At 32.7% G+C, this 18,235-nt stretch overlaps 1 protein-coding gene across 2 annotated transcripts; it reads left to right on the top strand.

Moving 5' to 3' along the window:
* Nucleotides 1–3,094: 3,094 nt before the first annotated feature.
* Nucleotides 3,095–18,223, top strand: LOC145558178 (myosin-1-like). 2 transcript variants are annotated; one of them, XM_081619328.1, is made up of 24 exons: nt 3,095–3,709; nt 3,960–4,471; nt 5,986–6,087; nt 6,171–6,314; nt 6,399–6,549; nt 6,664–6,691; nt 7,530–7,695; nt 7,791–7,854; nt 8,003–8,016; nt 8,097–8,181; nt 9,056–9,156; nt 9,295–9,433; nt 9,875–9,993; nt 11,902–12,054; nt 12,220–12,309; nt 12,662–12,739; nt 12,931–13,089; nt 13,382–13,588; nt 13,963–14,168; nt 14,266–14,401; nt 15,573–15,702; nt 15,904–16,050; nt 16,610–16,677; nt 17,150–18,223. In XM_081619328.1, exons 2-24 carry the CDS (start codon nt 4,112–4,114, stop codon nt 17,813–17,815), a joined length of 3,513 nt encoding a protein of 1,170 aa, XP_081475454.1. In that variant the 5' UTR covers nt 3,095–3,709; nt 3,960–4,111; the 3' UTR covers nt 17,816–18,223. The 2 variants fall into 2 exon arrangements, with proteins under 2 accessions (XP_081475454.1, XP_081475453.1); XM_081619327.1 differs by having other exon boundaries at nt 3,921–4,471.
* Nucleotides 18,224–18,235: the final 12 nt, after the last annotated feature.

The following is an 18,235-nucleotide window of genomic DNA, read 5'->3' as shown; positions in this document are numbered from 1 at the left end:
TGACATAGGCAAAATGGAGTACTATTTACGAATTTGATGTTGTTGTAGTGGTGCTTGAGACTACACTTGATATGGAGGACATGTGTTTGATCCCCGCAACAACAATTGGAAGGGGACTGAAACCTAACCACCCATAACTGATCCATGAATCCAGATTAGTTCAAAGGGTGGAGGAACATCAAAGGGGAAAAAAAAAGAAAAAACATAGGCAATACTATTTTATATGGTGATCTATCTTATCAACTAAGCTAGTTAACAACGTAACATGGTATTTTTACATGTAATAAAAGAACACATGTAAAATTGTATGGAGTATATGTTAGAATTGTGATGATATCATATGATATTTTTTTATATACATAATTAATCTCACCCTTACATAATTCATAATAGAATTTTTTCACTTTTGCTTACTATATTTGACTTGAATTTTCTTTACCAAATACTAATAGCCAACGTTATTTTGTACTCTGTAATAAATATATTCATTCACCAGTCTATCGTGGTATACTTAGGGCCTGTTCTCTTTCATTGAAATTCAGTTCAGTTCAGTTCAGCTCCTAATTTACGTCTAATGATATTGCTAATGATATAAAACCAAATTTCATTCTTTTAAGCTCTTATTACAACGACAACAAAAACAACACCAACAACAACAACAACAACAACAACAACAACAATAATAATAATAATAATAATAATATTAACAATAATAATAATAATAATAATAATAATAATAATAATAATAATAATAATCAATAAGTAATAAATAATAATAATAATAATAATAATCATCAATAAATAATAATAATAATAATAACAATAATAATTGAAATAATAATACTAATAATAATAATCAATAAATAATAATAATAATCATCAATAAATAATAATAATAATAATAATAACAATAATAATAATAATAATAATAATAATACTAATAATAATCAATAAATAATAATAATAATAATAATCATCAATAAATAATAATAACAATAATAATAATAATAATAATAATAATAATAATAATAATAATAATAATCAATAAATAATAATAATAATAATCATCAATAATTAATATTATTATTATTATTATTATTATTATTATTATTATTATTATTAATATGTACATTTGTATATACACATATGTATAATAATAAATAATCAAAGATCACTAATCCGTAGTTAAAAATCACTAATTAATAAGTTCAGTTCAGTTCAGTTCAGTTCAGCTCAGTTCAGTTCAGTTCAGTTCAGTTCAGTTCAGCTCAGTTCAGTCAATCGGAACAAGCCCTTATTTTGTAACAGATTATTAATAACACGGACAAATGCCAAACTGACTTAAAGTCTTTAACTACTAGGAGTATTATTGATTTTGTTAACAATTATAAATAGTTAGATGCTCCTAACAAATAAATAATAATACTCCTATTGAAAGTCATTTGTCAATGAGAAAAATAGGAGCAAAAACGTGAGATGATAAGCTATCACAATCATGGAAAATGTATGTTAGGCATTAAATGGGTTGGGTTGTCTATTATATTAAATGGAATTTGTCAAAAAAACAACGTAGTTCAATTTCAATATTCATGAACCAGTCATAATAGGTGGAGTGGTGGACTTTTCAGACACCATTCAACCCTTAAATGTCTTCTAGTTTTGACCATGATTTACCAATTTAAGCCACCCACATTTTTATTTATTTCATTTAATTTCATGGCATTTTAAATTTTTTTTCTTCTTCTTATTAATTATTTTTGAGATCCAATTTTGTCAACATGCATAAAAAAAAAAAATAAAGATTTGTAAACTAGCTAGGAATACCCCGTGGAGTGTGATGTTGTGCATGCTAAGAGCTTCGTTTGAGTGATGCTCATTGCTCAATATTAGGGTTTAAAAGGCAGTAACAATATTGCCAAAAAAAAAAAAAAAAAAAAAAAAAACTAGCTTTGTCCAAAATTTTACAAACCACAAAAATATAAGTATATAAAAATAAAACAAAAGTTCCTCAAAATATAAATAATTAAGAAAAAAAATTATTAATATTTTTCTTCAAAATTATCTACAGTGAATTTCACAATTAATACAGTATTATACTATTATATTTTAAGTATTACTAAGGCCCTGTTCTCGAAATTATTTTTGCTGAACTTAAATTATTTTTACTGAACTTAAATTAATTTTACTAAACTGAAATTATTTTTGCTGAACTGAAATTATTTTTACTTATTATAATTCTTCTTTAAGAAAATTGAATTTTACTGAACTGAACTGAAATTATTTTAAATTAATTTTACTGAAATGAACTTATTTTTACTGAACTGAAATTATTTTTACTTAATATTGTAATATCGTATATAGTAGTGTTATTTATTTTTTTTATTTTTTTTTATTTTATTTTTTTTTTTTGAAAAAAAAAATTGTATATTGTTGTTATGAAACAAGAAATAGTTTTTCAAATGAGGAAAAAAGATGGATTAGTAATGGAAAATCATATTATCAACCTTTTAAAACATACGTTTTGCTTTAGATACACTATAGTACGTGCGTGTAATATATTTTGTGGATAAGCTTTATTTCATTTAAGAAGTACTTGTATATTTTTTAAGAAAAAAAAAATACTTGTATATAGAATTTCTTAATTAACTAATTACTGCAATTTACAAGGGCATATAAATTAAGATATTGTGTAACAAATTTTTAAAGAAAAAAGGTACTCATTTGTAGGGTTTGGACTTAAGTTAAGTCAAACACCAACATGCTCAAACTTAGTTTAATTTTACTTCACTAAGCTCAAGCTTTTACTTAACTTCGACTCAAGCTACATCATTCCCTTCAAACTCAACTCAAAAGCTAAATTTGGAGTTTGAGCTTTGTTGAAAATACGGAGTACAATTCACGCCGAAATGAATTACCTGTCCAACAAACTTTTTAAATACTCCGTACTAACAAGTATCAATAATATTATTACGAAGTACATTAGTGTTACACCTTGAGTAAAAAATTCAAAATTTTTAGTCGAGACTTAATTACTTATGAGTCACTTTATTTGCGGTCACCCAAATCAATTTAATGGTGTATTAATGCTTTATTTATTTCAGGAAAGAAACAAAAGGGTAATTTATGAAAAATATAACCTCCACTTTCCTACAGAAGAAATTTGAATTTTTGATTTAGGTGCCGGCATAATTACACGCACCTTAGAATCTCCAGATTTGAAACGTAAACCAGGAATAAAAAATTTTGTGTCTTTCTTTTTAATATTTTCAAATCCAACTTCCCCAATTTACAATTCCTCTGAATTCAACACTAGTAGAAAGAGGAGAGAGAAAGAGAAACCATTGCAAAATAGGCTGCTTAATCCTACACGCCTTGGATTTCCTCAACTCTACTCTTCCCTCCATTTTCTACTCATTCTTTCTAGTTTTATGTAATTTCCCAAGTTACATTTTCAACGATCTACTCAGTTTTTTCACTGTTCTTTGCTGTTTGCTGGATTTTTGTTTCTGGGTATAAGAATTATCCTGATTTTGTGGGTAATTTTTGAAGCAAGTTGCTGTAATTTTTGCTGGTGAAACCCAGGTTTTATTTGTTAACTGTCAGATTGTGAATTTTGAGATCTGTTTCAAGAGATTTAGTTCTAATTTGGTCCAAACAGAGGTTGATTTTTGGTGGGTATTTGATCAAGGCAATATTTGAGACTAAACTTGTAAGTTTGCAATCATTTTTTGATTCAATTGTTTATCCAATTTTATTGGGAATTGCAAGAATTTTTCTGGGTATTTGGGAATAGTGGAGTATAATTTATGCCTCATTGCTTGTGTTTGCATCTTATGTTGGTGGGACAGGTAGTTGTATAATATATAGTATAAGAGTGGGTCAAATTGAGGTTAAACTATATGAAATTGAATTTTCTGCAGATATTAATTTTGTGTACAAATTGTGGGGTTTGATTAAAGGAGACTACTGAAAGGTTGAAGAAGGTCCCCTATTGTGCTCACCAGATAAGTGATCGAAGTGGGTCCTTTCTGATAAAGTTTGATAATTGAAAGTCCCTTTGTTGAAAAAAAGCAAGCTCTTTTTTGAGGAATTATTGATCTTTTAGCATAATATGGCACCTGCTGGGACTCATTCATCCTCAGGATCGAGGAATTCGTCGGGTAAGAAGGCGCCCAAGGGCCGGGTACCGCCTTCTTTTAACTCTATTAAATCGTTGCCTGCCGGAATTAGGTTGATGGAGTCATCTGAGAAGGAAGGGCAGTCAAATGGGGGTGATTCTGACTATAATAACTTGGAGAGGGTTGAATATGTTGCTGGCCAAGGGGATCAGGTTAATGATGATTCACCTTATGGGGAGAGGGCTGTGCCTGTGTTGGATGAAGATTCTGAAATCGGTTCTTCGCCTTTGCCTTCGGTTCCGTCTATTGCTGACTCAAAATGGAATGACACTGCTTCTTATGCAAAGAAGAAGGTATATTGCCTGCTCTTTGATAGCATGTCTTATAATGAGTCATGTATAGTTATTGTTTTTTTTTTTTTAGTTTCCTCGATCAACTTTAGTGATTACTGGTAATGTGAAGCTTAGCTTTGGATTCATGTTTTCCAATCTTTAATTTCATTTCTGTGAGATAATAAATGCATTGCTTGTTCTTTGTAATTTGTGGTAGCATTCCCAACTTACTATCAGGATGCTTACAAGTCATCTCATTGTTGCAAACCTTTTATTGGTGCCACTTATGTCAATAGCAGCATTGCTTTATAGGCTTTAAATGGAGAAGCCACTTTGTTGTACTCCCTTTGTCCATATTTAATTGTCACATAAATAGTTCAAATTACATCATCAGCTTAACTTTTAATGCTGTACAAACTACGAAGGGTACTTCTTTTTGTTAGAATTTGCTTTTCACTTGGCTTGTTGTATTGAATGTTACTTCTGATTGCCTCTTCTTAAGGATTATTATTTGTGGTATAAATTGACACATGAAGGACAATTGTGAATTAAATGCAGGGAGAAAGAAATTTGTAACATGAAAAGGAAAAGTTCTCAAAAAAAAAAAAAAAAAGGAAAAAAAAAAAAAACAGAAAATTGTAGAAATAATCAATCTTGTTGCTTCTCTTTTTGGTTTGTATCATCTGAGCCTAGATTTCTATATCATGCATCTAGTTTATCAATACCCTTTTTACCAGTTATGTGGGTTCAGTATAAGATAAAGCTGAACGTCATTTATTTCCTTGTCGCTTAATATCTTTCATTGACATTTCATTTGATAATATATTTTTTTTCTCAAGGATTAGTGTACAAATAAGGTAATGTTTATTCATATTAGGAAATCAGATCAGACCACATCCAGTTAGATCATATTTGATAAATTTAGATAACATCTGATGAGATGAATTGAACATAGCCTAACTCATTGCTGTTCTGAATTTCTGGTACATTGTTACCGTAGCCACATCTCTGATAATAATAAGGGTGTGTTCTGTTCACCTTGTAAAAAGGGTTTCAGGGCTAGTCTGGCTTAATAAGAATGTACCCTAAATGTCAAGCCACCTTGTAGTCTGGGCAATACCTTTGAGGTAAATTTTTTCTTTCAATTACATTTCTTTCCTCACACTTGGTAGTGTGCTGGTTCCATCAACTATTCGTTTCCTTACTGATGTATCGCTTAGTCTACTTTGGAGTCTATCAGATACTTATCTTTTGTGCCGTACAGTTCAGAATGTTACTTAGTTCCTTTATATTTCCTTTTATTATTTGAGGAATGAATATTAAGTCTTTATTGTGTTACAATAGTTTTTAGAGAATTTTCTGTTTGTCATGAACCAAGTTATGAGACATATAGCTGTTGTCAATAGTTTTTGTTGTTGTGGTTGTCATGTTATGTGTTTATGTTTAGTCATCATCTAATGATATCACAGGTTTTAGTTGGTGGAATCCATATGATAAGGTTTCTTTGTACTCATTGTTGAACTTTGCCCTTTCAGAATGTTCAGGCTTGGTACCAACTCTCTGATGGGAACTGGCAGCTTGGAAAAATCATATCTGCTTCGGGAACAGAAAGTATCATTTCTCTACCAGAGGGAAAGGTAATTGATGATCTGAGAATGGAGCTTCTTTGAAAATTACTTTTTCCAAGTTGATTAATCTTCTTCCTGGCCTCCATCATTAGGTTTTAAAGGTGCAAAATGATTGCTTATTACCAGCAAACCCTGATATCCTTGATGGCGTGGATGATCTAATGCAACTAAGTTATCTGAGTGAACCAACAGTTCTGTACAATCTTCAATACAGATATGATAGAGATATGATTTATGTGAGTCCTTTTCTTGTTAACTGTTGGCAAAGCATATGTATTTGTTTTCTTTTTTCTCACAACTTTTGTTTCATTGTATGTTAGACTAAAGCAGGCCCTGTGTTAGTTGCCATCAATCCTTTCAAGAAAGTTCAACTATATGGAAATGAATATATTGAAGCATATCAGCGTAAATCCATTCAGAATCCGCATGTGTATGCAATTGCAGACACAGCCCTTCGGGAAATGAAACGAGGTGATTTCCTTTTTCCTTTTACATCCTTTATCTAGTGCATAAGATGAGTACATTTAATAAAAAAATTGCTCTCATATTATGTATCTCTAATAATTTGTTCTTTTTGGTTGACAGATGAAGTGAATCAGTCTATTATCATAAGGTGGGTGTAATCTTCAAACTTGTGTGTTCTTAGAATTCGTATGTATCAAGATTAGTTTTTGCATCACCTGATCAATTGTTTCTTCTCCCTCTTTTATTAATGATGTTTGTGTACTATTGAGGTCTTGTGATTTGAGCTTCTGAAGGTTTCTATATGTTGGCAAGCAGGTCAATAAATGGTTTTATGGGGGCTAAAGCATTGATATGATTTTCCAGTTCATATTTGTTTCTGCTTTTCTGTTTGATCTTCTTCTATTGCACATTTGTATTTCTTAATCTTTTTGCTCATATTATTACGATCTTACATACTACTCTACACCAGGTCAATTAATTTGTTTTCATCCACAATTTTAGTTTCTGTTTCATTAATTTGTCAACATCATTGGTCCTGAATTATTTGGCAAGGTGGTCAGCATAATTTCTTTGTTTAGGCCCAGTTATCATAGCTAGTTTTATTATTTGTCCAATATATCACCTATGTTTGTTAACCTTATCATTTTTTACAATTCTCACCATTTATCCTACTATTTGCATTAAAATCCACTTATCAATTTTAGTAATTCTTAAAACTTGTTTGAAGTCAATTATGAAATGTATGGTGGAACGACGGGAGTAGTATGCTTGAAGTTATTTGACTGTGTACTTCCTTTTCACAAAATCACCGGCAAGCACCGTGTAAAGTTTTTATCTGTCTGCCTTTTGAGTGGAGCAACAGAGTTGTATTCTTTTGCAGTGAAAAGATAACAAGGATAAGTTTGGAATATAAATGAAGATGGACAAAATGTTGTGATGAAAGCACTCAACTTATTGCTATTGAAACTCATTACATATTTATGCAGTGGTGAGAGCGGAGCAGGAAAAACGGAAACAGCAAAGATAGCTATGCAGTATTTAGCTGCATTAGGAGGTGGCAGTGGAATAGAGTACGAAATATTAAAAACAAATCCCATTTTAGAAGCTTTTGGCAACGCTAAGACTTTACGAAATGACAACTCAAGTCGATTTGTAAGTAATGTCTTTAATTTTGAGGATTCCAAATTTCTAATGGGCAGGTATACTATTGAGAGCATGCAATATTTACATCATTTAACTTGGATCAGGGAAAATTGATTGAGATCCTCTTCAGCGAGACTGGTAAAATTTCTGGGGCAAAGATCCAAACTTGTAAGTTTGATGATAGCTCTGTGAATTTGCCTTTTTATCTGGTTGTTTGTTTGTTTACTCATTGATATTTGAAATTGATACATTCATACTCAACTATTACTAACCTTTTGTTTTTTGTTCTCATCACATAATTTGTTTGTGGATGCAGTCCTACTTGAAAAGGTTCGCTCATCTTCTGCCGATTTCTTTGCCTTAATTTGCTTAAAAATCCTTGTTTCTGATGTGACCTCATTTATGAACAGTCCAGAGTGGTACAATGTGCTAAAGGTGAACGTTCGTACCATATATTTTATCAACTTTGTGCTGGAGCTCCAGCTGCACTTAGAGGTATGTTTGCCTTTCTACTTTTTCCATCTTTTTTGTGTTTTCCCTTGTATTGATCTTTTTAGGTGTTATTTGTTAATAGTCTTTATAGATCTTTACTTTATCTACATTTTTGTGTGAAGTGTTCCGGTTTTGCATACAATATATGAACATGTTTGATCGAGTAGACAAGTTCCAGTTCAGATTAGTAGTTTCAGATGAAAAGAACTGAATATGTTATTTGTGATTTGGTGAGGTAAGGCCTACCATGATCAATAGTCAAAACCTTAATAGTAGGGCACTGTCTGCCAAATGTCAACTTTACTCTGTTTTTCCTAATGTATTTAGTGTCTCATTACAACAATAACCAAAAAAAAAAAAAAAAAATCAGATCAAGTCTGTCACCTTGTTCATTTAATAATAATTTGTTCTAGGATCTTGGACTCATATCATAGGTGTCAATGTATGTGAGTTGCTATCATATGATTCGTATCTATTTTACTCTTTGTTTAATTTTTCAAATCTTGAAATTAGTTGAGCGATATAGAATTTTGCAGTTACCTGTACTTCCGTGAATTATTTAAAAATGATGGGCTTCAATCAGCTATTTATAAGTTTGACAGTATGCATCCTTCACTTTGAGCCCTCAGCTGTATTATTGGACTTCCCAAAGTTTAAGTCCTCAGCGTGTACACAAAATTTCCAAATTCTGAATGGCCAATTTCAATTTAGTCTGGTTGCATGAAGATCCTCTGAGTTATCAGTTATCACTGTTTTTCTGAAAAAAAGTCATTACCTGTGACCATTTTGCTGTTTTGCAATGTCATGATGTACTGTTCCTATGATCAATTTGTTGTTATTCTCATAAATGCAATATCCTTTTCTTCCTGACACACAGAAAAATTAAATTTGAAGAGTGTTGAGGATTACAAATACCTGATGCAGAGCAGTTACACCATCACTGGTGTGGATGATGCTGAACAATTTCGTATTGTTACGGTAGTCTTTTTCTCTTTGTTCAAAAATGATTTTCAAAATTGTTGATTGTAAAAGTGATTTTGATCCTTTTTGGATGTTTTGAAATATGTTGATAGGCCCCTGGACTTTGCTCTTGTTATTTATGTGCATCATTTTCAGGAAGCTTTGGATGTAGTTCATGTCACAAAGGATGACCAAGAGAGTGCGTTCGCAATGCTTGCTGCTGTCTTGTGGCTAGGAAATGTCTCTTTTACGATCATTGACAATGAAAATCATGTAGAACCTTTGGCCGATGAAGGTAAGCTTGTCCTGGAATGTCAATCATAGCTTGTGAAACTCTTCTTTTTCAGATATCTTTAAACCCAGAAAAAACATGAACCACTTTTTCCGCGCATTATGGTAATACATGAACCAGAATTTGATAATCTGTGCATTTGATTCATACAATTTTTCCGCGCATTATGGTCATTAAATAATCTTACCACTTTTGGACAAGTAACACCGTTCAAGAAACCAATGTTGGAAGGAAAATTATTTAAGAAAACAAATTAAAACAGCTATGCAGAGAGTGGGTCTTTTGTGGCCCATAAAGAACCTGTTTTACACCCTTACGAACAGGGGAAAACAAAACCTATTTTCTTATCCACCACCTAAACTTATTGTTTATGTAATGTGCTTGTAAGATTTTTTTGTTTTGAATGTGATTTTAACTCCACTTATGTTATCCTTCCTTTTCCAGCTCTGCTTACTGTGGCAAAATTGATTGGTTGTGAAGTTAAGGAGTTACAGCTTGCTTTGTCTACAAGAAAAATGAAAGTTAGAAATGACATTATTGTTCAGAAGCTGAAGCTATCTCAGGTAAATGATTTTCTTTCTTTAGAACATTGACATCAACACAACCCCATGGTATCTTAGGCTCCTGCTAAGGCAAGGCCGCACAATATGATCCAAATTCCAAAATGCAAGGGATCTCTATTACTTCACAAGAAATTAGAAGTGCGTTGTGCATATTTTCCACTGAGTTACGATACATCTAGTTAGTCATAATCCGAAACTAAAGAACATAAATTATTTTTGTACACATGTCTCTAAATTATTAATGTATTCCTTTCTTGTAATTAAGGTCAAAATCAATTTAAGTAAACTTTCTGAATCCAGAGATTCCAGACACTTTATCTTACTCCATCTTTTATCTCACATTTGGCTCCATTTATGGTCTGTCTTGCATGCTGTTGTTATACTAAATTGGATTGTCAAAGCATTGGCCTTAAAAAAGTGCATTAGTGGGAGCAGTAAGCTATATTTACAAAGAAGCTAATTGGGCGCATATTGTACCATATCAACTTTTTTTTTTTAAATGATAAATGATAGAGGGTATTATCCAAGATAAAAAGGAGAGCTAGAGTTAATGCCCTCAACTCAACTGCTGCTTGTAATATAACAAATGAATTCAGCTATACAACAGTTTGAAAGTTAAAACCTGACTTGTAGGCTTTGCTCTCTGACTCTCTGAGAAACTAGGATCTCTTTCTTTTCTGTTACCGGCCCAAGCCACAGCACCGTCCTCCGCTTTGCTTATTCCTTCCTTTTCATGTCATAAGAACATCTTTGTCATCATAAGGTCGATCCCAAGTGTCCAACTCATTACACAAAGCTAACTGCCAATTACATGCTTACCATAGCATCATCATGTCTCATTTTATGAAGTTCTTGCCTATGTTGTGAACTTGTGTTGAGGATATCAGGTGTAAAAAGCCTTGGTCCTGCATTATCAGTACTGAGTTACTGACTACTGACATGACATAATGGAAAATGTATATTGTTATTATTTTAAAAACACAGTTGGTTTTGATGCTTGAGATGCAAGGCTCATTATAATGAGTCTATTCAAGAAGTAGTTCTTTCACACCATAATATAATGTGTGGGTTGACAAAACATGCGTATTCAGAAATGAAATTTCATTCAACATTTTAACAAGAGAAACTTGACATTTTTTTACCACCAATTACTTCACTTTGATAGTGTAAGATCATGCCACTTTAGTTTGAAAGCTTGATTGTACAGTGGCTTCACTTATTGTCGTAAACTCGTAATTGATATCCATACTAACGATTAGATGAAGTAAAATCGGTTCTCAAATTTTAGGAATTGAGACATCATTGTAAGTGTATAAAACGACATGGATTGGAGGGATTTATATTTATCTGATTGGTTATAACCCTTATAGGATAACATTTTTATGAATTTTATTAGTGATTTTTGGCTGATCAGTTTTGATGTTTATAACATATTAATATCTTTCAGAACTATATCCAAATCTTTGCAATTTAATGTTGAACAGCTTATGTAACTTTACTGGTTTACATCTGTTGCATCTCTGCTTTTATCTGCCTAAAGATAGGAAGTTTGGTACCAACTAGTTGTCTCCATTGGATTTGGAGTTTTGGACCTGAATACATGAGACTAGCTGTTTGGTTAAAGTATAGATACCAAAAGAGCCAAGCATAAAGGACTATATGTGATGAATTAAGCATGATTTCAAACAGATTTGAACATTAGGTGAATAGTTTTCAGTCTAACAGATTAGATGAGGATTGCGCTTCTTGACATGTTTTGCCTGACCCTTATCTGATCTTAAGTTCCTGCTGGGCATTCAATGAGTTGTGTCTTTTTGCATTTTAAATTTGTAATAATTTCTAAATGACATAGTTAGAGCATGTAAAATGAGTTTGGATTTTTGGATTGATATATACTTTCTTTTTCAGGCAATTGATACTCGTGATGCATTGGCGAAATCTATCTATTCTTGCCTGTTTGATTGGCTTGTAGAACAAATCAATAAATCTCTTGGTGTTGGAAAAAGGCGTACTGGAAAATCCATCAGCATTCTCGACATATATGGTTTTGAATCATTTGAAGTACGTTTTTTTTTACAAAAAAATAAAAATATTATTACCGATTTTTATTGTTTTTGCTTAACCTTTCTATCTATGTTTTCTTTCCCCCTGGGCTTCTGTTGTTCTCACTTAACTTTCTATTTCATTTCTGTAACTAATTTCAATACTTATTATATTTTGATTCAGAGAAATAGCTTTGAGCAGTTCTGCATCAATTATGCAAATGAGAGACTGCAGCAGCACTTCAATCGTCATCTATTCAAATTAGAGCAGGAGGTTAGTTTGTGAGGAAAGTTTGGATATACCAAACTGCTTGTTAGGTAAATGTATCTCTGTAAAATTTAAGGTCAGGCATTACTTCCTTTCTGCCGAAGTTTGCATGCCACTAAACCATGTTCATATGTGATTGAAGTCCTGAAGGGGATGATGATTTCTGAATAAAGTGTGATGGGGTGGTTGGTTATGGCTTGCTTTGATATCGTTGTACATTAATCAACGTGTACTTGTTAGTAATGATAATGATACTAGTGTAATTATCTGATTTCTGAGAATGAAATTTGGCATATGTCACATATCCATACATACCAATAATATTACTATACCTGACTATTTATTGATTTTAATCCAGGAATATATTCAAGATGGAATTGATTGGACAAAAGTTGAATTTGAAGACAACCAAGCTTGTCTTAATCTGTTTGAAAAGGTAATATCTATATTTCTGTTCATTTGAAGCTGAAACACTTAAAGGACTGTTAATATTAAATTTTGATTGCGACGACTCATTCTGTTGAATATCCTGTTTGTTATGAATATCCTGTTTGTTATGCAAAAAACCAAACATGTACTTTGTATTTCATGTAAATTCTACTGGAGCATGACCTGTCTTTTTTGCAGAAACCTCTTGGGCTCCTGTCTCTGCTTGATGAGGAGTCCACCTTTCCGAATGGCACAGACCTTAGTTTTGCTAATAAGCTTAAGCAGCATTTGAAGTCCAACTCATGTTTCAAAGGAGAGCGTGAGAAAGCTTTTACTGTGTCTCATTATGCAGGAGAGGTAATGAGCAGTTTAATTCTTTTAGTTTCATTTGCTTTATTCAATCAATTGTGATAGTATTTTGAAAATGCTGAATGTTAGCAAGTTGTTCCTTTTGTCATAATCATACTCTAGTTATTCATGATTTACTTAAGCAAATTTGTGATAAAATCACTCATTTCTCTCTTCAATGTTATGGAAGGGAGGACTATATATCTAATTTCCAGAAGAATAGATGGGATGTATCTTAGGTTGTTACTTATAATCTATCTGCTGATACAGATCATTGGTGTGATGTTACTTCGCTTTGCAGGTTTCATATGATACAACAGGATTTTTGGAGAAGAACAGAGATTTGATGCACTTGGACTCTGTTCAACTTCTGTCTTCTTGTAAGACTTCCCTCCCACAAAAGTTTGCATCAAGCATGCTTGTACAGTCAGAAAAGCCTGTTGTTGGTCCTTTATTCAAATCAGGGGGAGCTGATTCGCAAAAATTGAGTGTCGCAGCAAAATTTAAGGTACATATTCTGTCTCTTTGCTATAAATCAATGTAGCATTGGTGGGGAGGTTGGTTACTTTGATTGCAGTATCAAACTAAACTTATATAACTCAACTTGACCCTTGGTCTTTAATTAACCATGAAGGGAAGAAGGCTGTTTTAACTTTGCAGGTTGTGTATAAGTTTAGTTGAAGTTTTTTTTTGTAGTTTCATTTCAAACTATGCTCATTTCTTACATCTAAGAACTTGCAATGATGACAAAAAGAGTGAGATGCCTGTTTCGTAGTAATGACCTGTTCTTTTTATTTTGGGGGTAGAGGGAACAAAAACACTGCTAGTATAAGCTTCTATTTCGCTGCTCAATTATTCTAACTGCATGTATGGTGTACTTAGGGTCAACTATTCCAGCTAATGCAACGTCTGGAAAGCACAACACCCCATTTTATCCGATGCATTAAACCAAACAACTTGCAGTCTCCTGGAATATACGAACAAGGACTTGTACTACAACAACTAAGATGTTGTGGTGTCCTTGAAGTAGTTAGAATTTCAAGGTCGGGCTTTCCTACCCGAATGACACACCAGAAGTTTGCCAGAAGGTGTAGATCTTATGTTTCAATTATTTTATAGCTCCCAATATTTTGTCCATTTACAGCTCTCAAATTTTTGTTAACTTTCATTTTGTTGTTGATTTAGGTATGGCTTTCTTCTTCTGGAGAGTGTTGCATCTCAAGATCCGCTGAGTGTTTCAGTTGCAATTCTTCATCAGTTCAATATCCTACCTGATTTGTATCAAGTTGGTTACACAAAACTATTCTTCCGAACAGGACAGGCAAGACTACCTTTTTTCTTTCCCTTTGTTCGTTTTTGTCAATTAAATTAATCTCTATAATGTTACTGCTTCCATCCAGTATTATTAGTTACAATTTTCTTGCCTAGATGCTTTTTGATGTTTGTCAAGTTTCTAGTAGTAATCATAGTTATATAGATGAACATTTTGATCTTAAAAATTAAAATGGTGATTGGGTGGTGGTGAATTGGGAGGCATTGTAATGAATGATGTATACATATTTCCCCCTTAAATGTGAGCAAATATTAGTGGATGGTGGGTGTATTAGTTAAGGCTATGTTCTGTTTCTCCCTAAGGCTGAGAACTTTGCTAGTTTTCTAATTTGCTCTTATTTTAACTAAGCTTTAGTTTATGAATTAGATATGTTATCTGAACTTTCTAGTCTTCATTTGAATCTCACTTGTTAGGCCACAAAATTTTATATACAAGGTGAAGAATATAAAGAATTAGTTAAAATACGCGGTTTGCCTTCAAATAGTAATTATAGATTTATAGTACCGTGTATTACATAAATAAAGAAAGGAAAATGGCTAATTGGCTAAAGTAAATTGTCTGTTTCAGAGCTGACATATAACATGATAGTTTCATCCTTAAGAAGTTCATCTTACATGGTACTTTCATTTTTAATAAGATTATCTTACTTGACAAAAAAAAAAAAAAAAAAAAAAGAAAGAAAAAAAACAAGAAAAGAAAAGTAGTTTCTTTTTCAGTCATTTAATAGAAAGACTACTCATGTAGTAGGGTTTTATTTATTTATTTATTTATTTATTTAAATGGTAAGGAGGACCCTACCTCAGCCCTCACGGTTTTCTTTACCCTCATGTAGTTAAGTTATGGTAAATACAGTAATCATTAATGCTATACTAATCGTCTTAATAAGAAAGAAGATGTCACAAATTACCATTTACAAAAAGTAAGGCTTGTTTTCGGTAGTGGTATAATGAGTAAGTCCAAGGTTGTAGGAAATTCTGCTTACAGTAATTCTCTCGCAGTTTTGAAAGGGAGGCCTATGGATAGACGTCCCCCCTCCCCCCTAACATATTTTAAACCTCCTGAGCTAGAATCGAGAAATGTCAGGATTGTTTATCTTCATAAGTTTTTAACCTGTTTTGTAATTGTTAACCATATTAACAGAAGTATATCTAATGCTCAGATTGGAGTGCTTGAGGACACAAGAAATCGGACGCTTCATGGCATTTTACGTGTTCAAAGCTGTTTCAGAGGGTACAAGGCTCGGTGCCTTGTGAAAGAAACTGAAAGAGGAATTTGCACACTTCAGTCATGTAATGTTTCTCCTTGGACTTATTTGTCAACTATCTTTATTAGCATGAAATTGGAGATGTTCTGTTATAACTGTTCACATTTTATGTTTATGAGTCTATTTGGAAGCCGAGGAAAATGAGACAATATGAGTATAAGACTATACTTTGAATTGTTGAACACATCCGGAATTGATGAATGCATTATTTTGATTGTTTTGGCAGTCATTCGCGGTGAGAAAACCAGGATGGAATTTGCAGTCTTACTTAGGAGACAGAGAGCTGCCATAACTATACAGAAACAGATAAAGGGTCAGATTACCAGAAAACAATTCTTGGAAGCGACTGATGCATCGATAGTGATACAATCAGGTAAATTCAGTTCTGATTGGTTTAACTTTTTTAAAATATAGTTTAAGTGGACCATGTAGTGTAGGTAATTTGCCTCTTCTTTTACCCTTCTACTAAGTGGTGGCTGGTAAAAATTCAGATGGTAAGAAAAAGTTACACTCTCCATCCCATAATAATTGCAACTCTAGGCATTGCACAAAGTTTTAGAAAAATTATCGGGCATAGGGAGAATTTACTATATACTTCCAAGTAATAAAAAAAAAAAAGAGGTTGGTAGGAGAGAAATAATAGTATAGTAGTGGTTCCTTACCAAATATAGCAGGCTTTCAGTTATTATGAAACGGACCTTAAAAGAAGTGTTGCGATTATTACGAAATGTAGGGAGTGATGCAAAGCTATGATGGGTGTTCTGTGATACTTCTATATTCAACCTTTAATGTCTTGGTTATCCTTTTGTTTCTAAATGTATAAAAATTGAGATGTATCTTTTTGGCCAATTGCTACTTTTGATTTATGCTCTTCAAAACTCTTAACTAATAATACATTTCCTCTATGCTCCTTTGGCATAAATTTCTTACAGTTATTCGTGGCTGGCTAGTCAGAAAATGCTCTGGAAATATTGGCTTGTTAAATTTTGGTGACAAAGCGGTAATCACTCACTCTTTCTGAAACTTTCTGTAGTTTATTAAAATGATTGATTATTAGATTGTTTTGATTTAATCTCCTTGTTAAGCAATTTTCCTTTGTATTTTTTTTGCCTTCTAGTTTTGTTACATTTTGACAGAATTGTTTTCTTCATGGGCCAATAGCCCAGGCGGTAGTAAAATTTCTTTGCATGAAGTTATGTAGTTTTGGGCATGCAAATTGAAGCCTTCTAGTTTCATTATAATCCTAACTTGAAAAGGAATTTGAGCTGCTTCAATCTAGTTATTAATGTAAGATATTGGGTAGCAACTGTAGCAAAATTTTGTCTATTTAGGGTTTTGTTGGGTTTCAATTTTGCTAGTATGTTTCGCATGAACTCAATCCCCAATATTTTGATTCTTCTTATAAATTTGAATAACTATTACTCTTCATTTTAAAGAAACCAATTAATGCATTTGTCTATTATCTCAAATAGGGCAATGAATCAGATGAAGTTCTGGTGAAGGCCTCTTACCTTGCAGAGTTGCAGCGACGCGTCCTAAAGGCTGAGGCGGCCCTTAGAGAAAAAGAAGAAGAGAATGAGATCCTTCATCAGAGGTTGCGTCAGTATGAAAATCGTTGGTCTGAGTACGAATTGAAAATGAAGTCTATGGAAGAAGTTTGGCAGAAACAGATGAGATCACTACAATCTAGCCTTTCTATTGCGAAGAAAAGCCTTGCAGTAGATGATTCAGCTAGGCATTCTGATGCATCAGTAAATGCAAGTGATGACAGGGAATATAGTGGTGATACTGGCGGTGATGTTACTTTCAGAAGTCAAGAAAGCAACGGGGTTAGGCCGATGAGTGCTAGTTTGAGTGTGATTAGTCGGTTGGCAGAGGAGTTTGAACAGAGAAAGCAAGTATTTGGAGATGATGCCAAGTTTTTGGTGGAGGTGAAGTCAGGTCAGGTAGATGCTTCTCTGAATCCTGACAGAGAACTGAGAAGGCTAAAACAGATGTTTGAATCCTGGAAGAAGGATTATGGAGCAAGATTGCGGGAAACCAAAGTTATTTTGCATAAGCTTGATAGTGAGGAAAGGGTGAGTGACAAATTAAAAAAGAAATGGTGGACTAGAAGGAACAGCACACGGTTAGGCTAGAGTTTTAGTTTGTGACAGGACTGATTACTGAACTGTGAGGGCTTTCATGCCAAAAGTTATATAAGCCTATGTAATTATGAAATTGAGTTGGTTCACTGTGCAGCATAGATCCTGCCCCCTCCCAAAAAAAAAAAAAAAAAAAAAAAAAAAAAAAAAAAAAAAAGTGCAGCATAGAATTTAAGGTATATGTGTATCATTTTCTGCTTTTTTTTCCTCTTTCAAAATTGTTCTTTGTATGGAACCTGAACTACAGTCAAAAGGCTTTGACACCGGTTTTTGTGTTGTCGTCTTCAGCCAGACGGATTAGTAGCAGTGAGTTGAATGTTTCAGCTGACTATTTTCTATGGCAAAAATGTAACTAGTTTTTTTTTTGGTGTATATATTTGTTTGGTGTAGTGAAGTTTATAACATTGCTAGCTG

This window comes from Chenopodium album, chromosome 9 (assembly GCF_948465745.1).
Source record: "Chenopodium album chromosome 9, dcCheAlbu1.1, whole genome shotgun sequence".
Taxonomy (NCBI): domain Eukaryota; kingdom Viridiplantae; phylum Streptophyta; class Magnoliopsida; order Caryophyllales; family Amaranthaceae; genus Chenopodium; species Chenopodium album.
The sequence above is the reverse complement of the archived record's forward strand: the minus strand, read 5'-3'. Positions and strand labels throughout refer to the sequence as shown.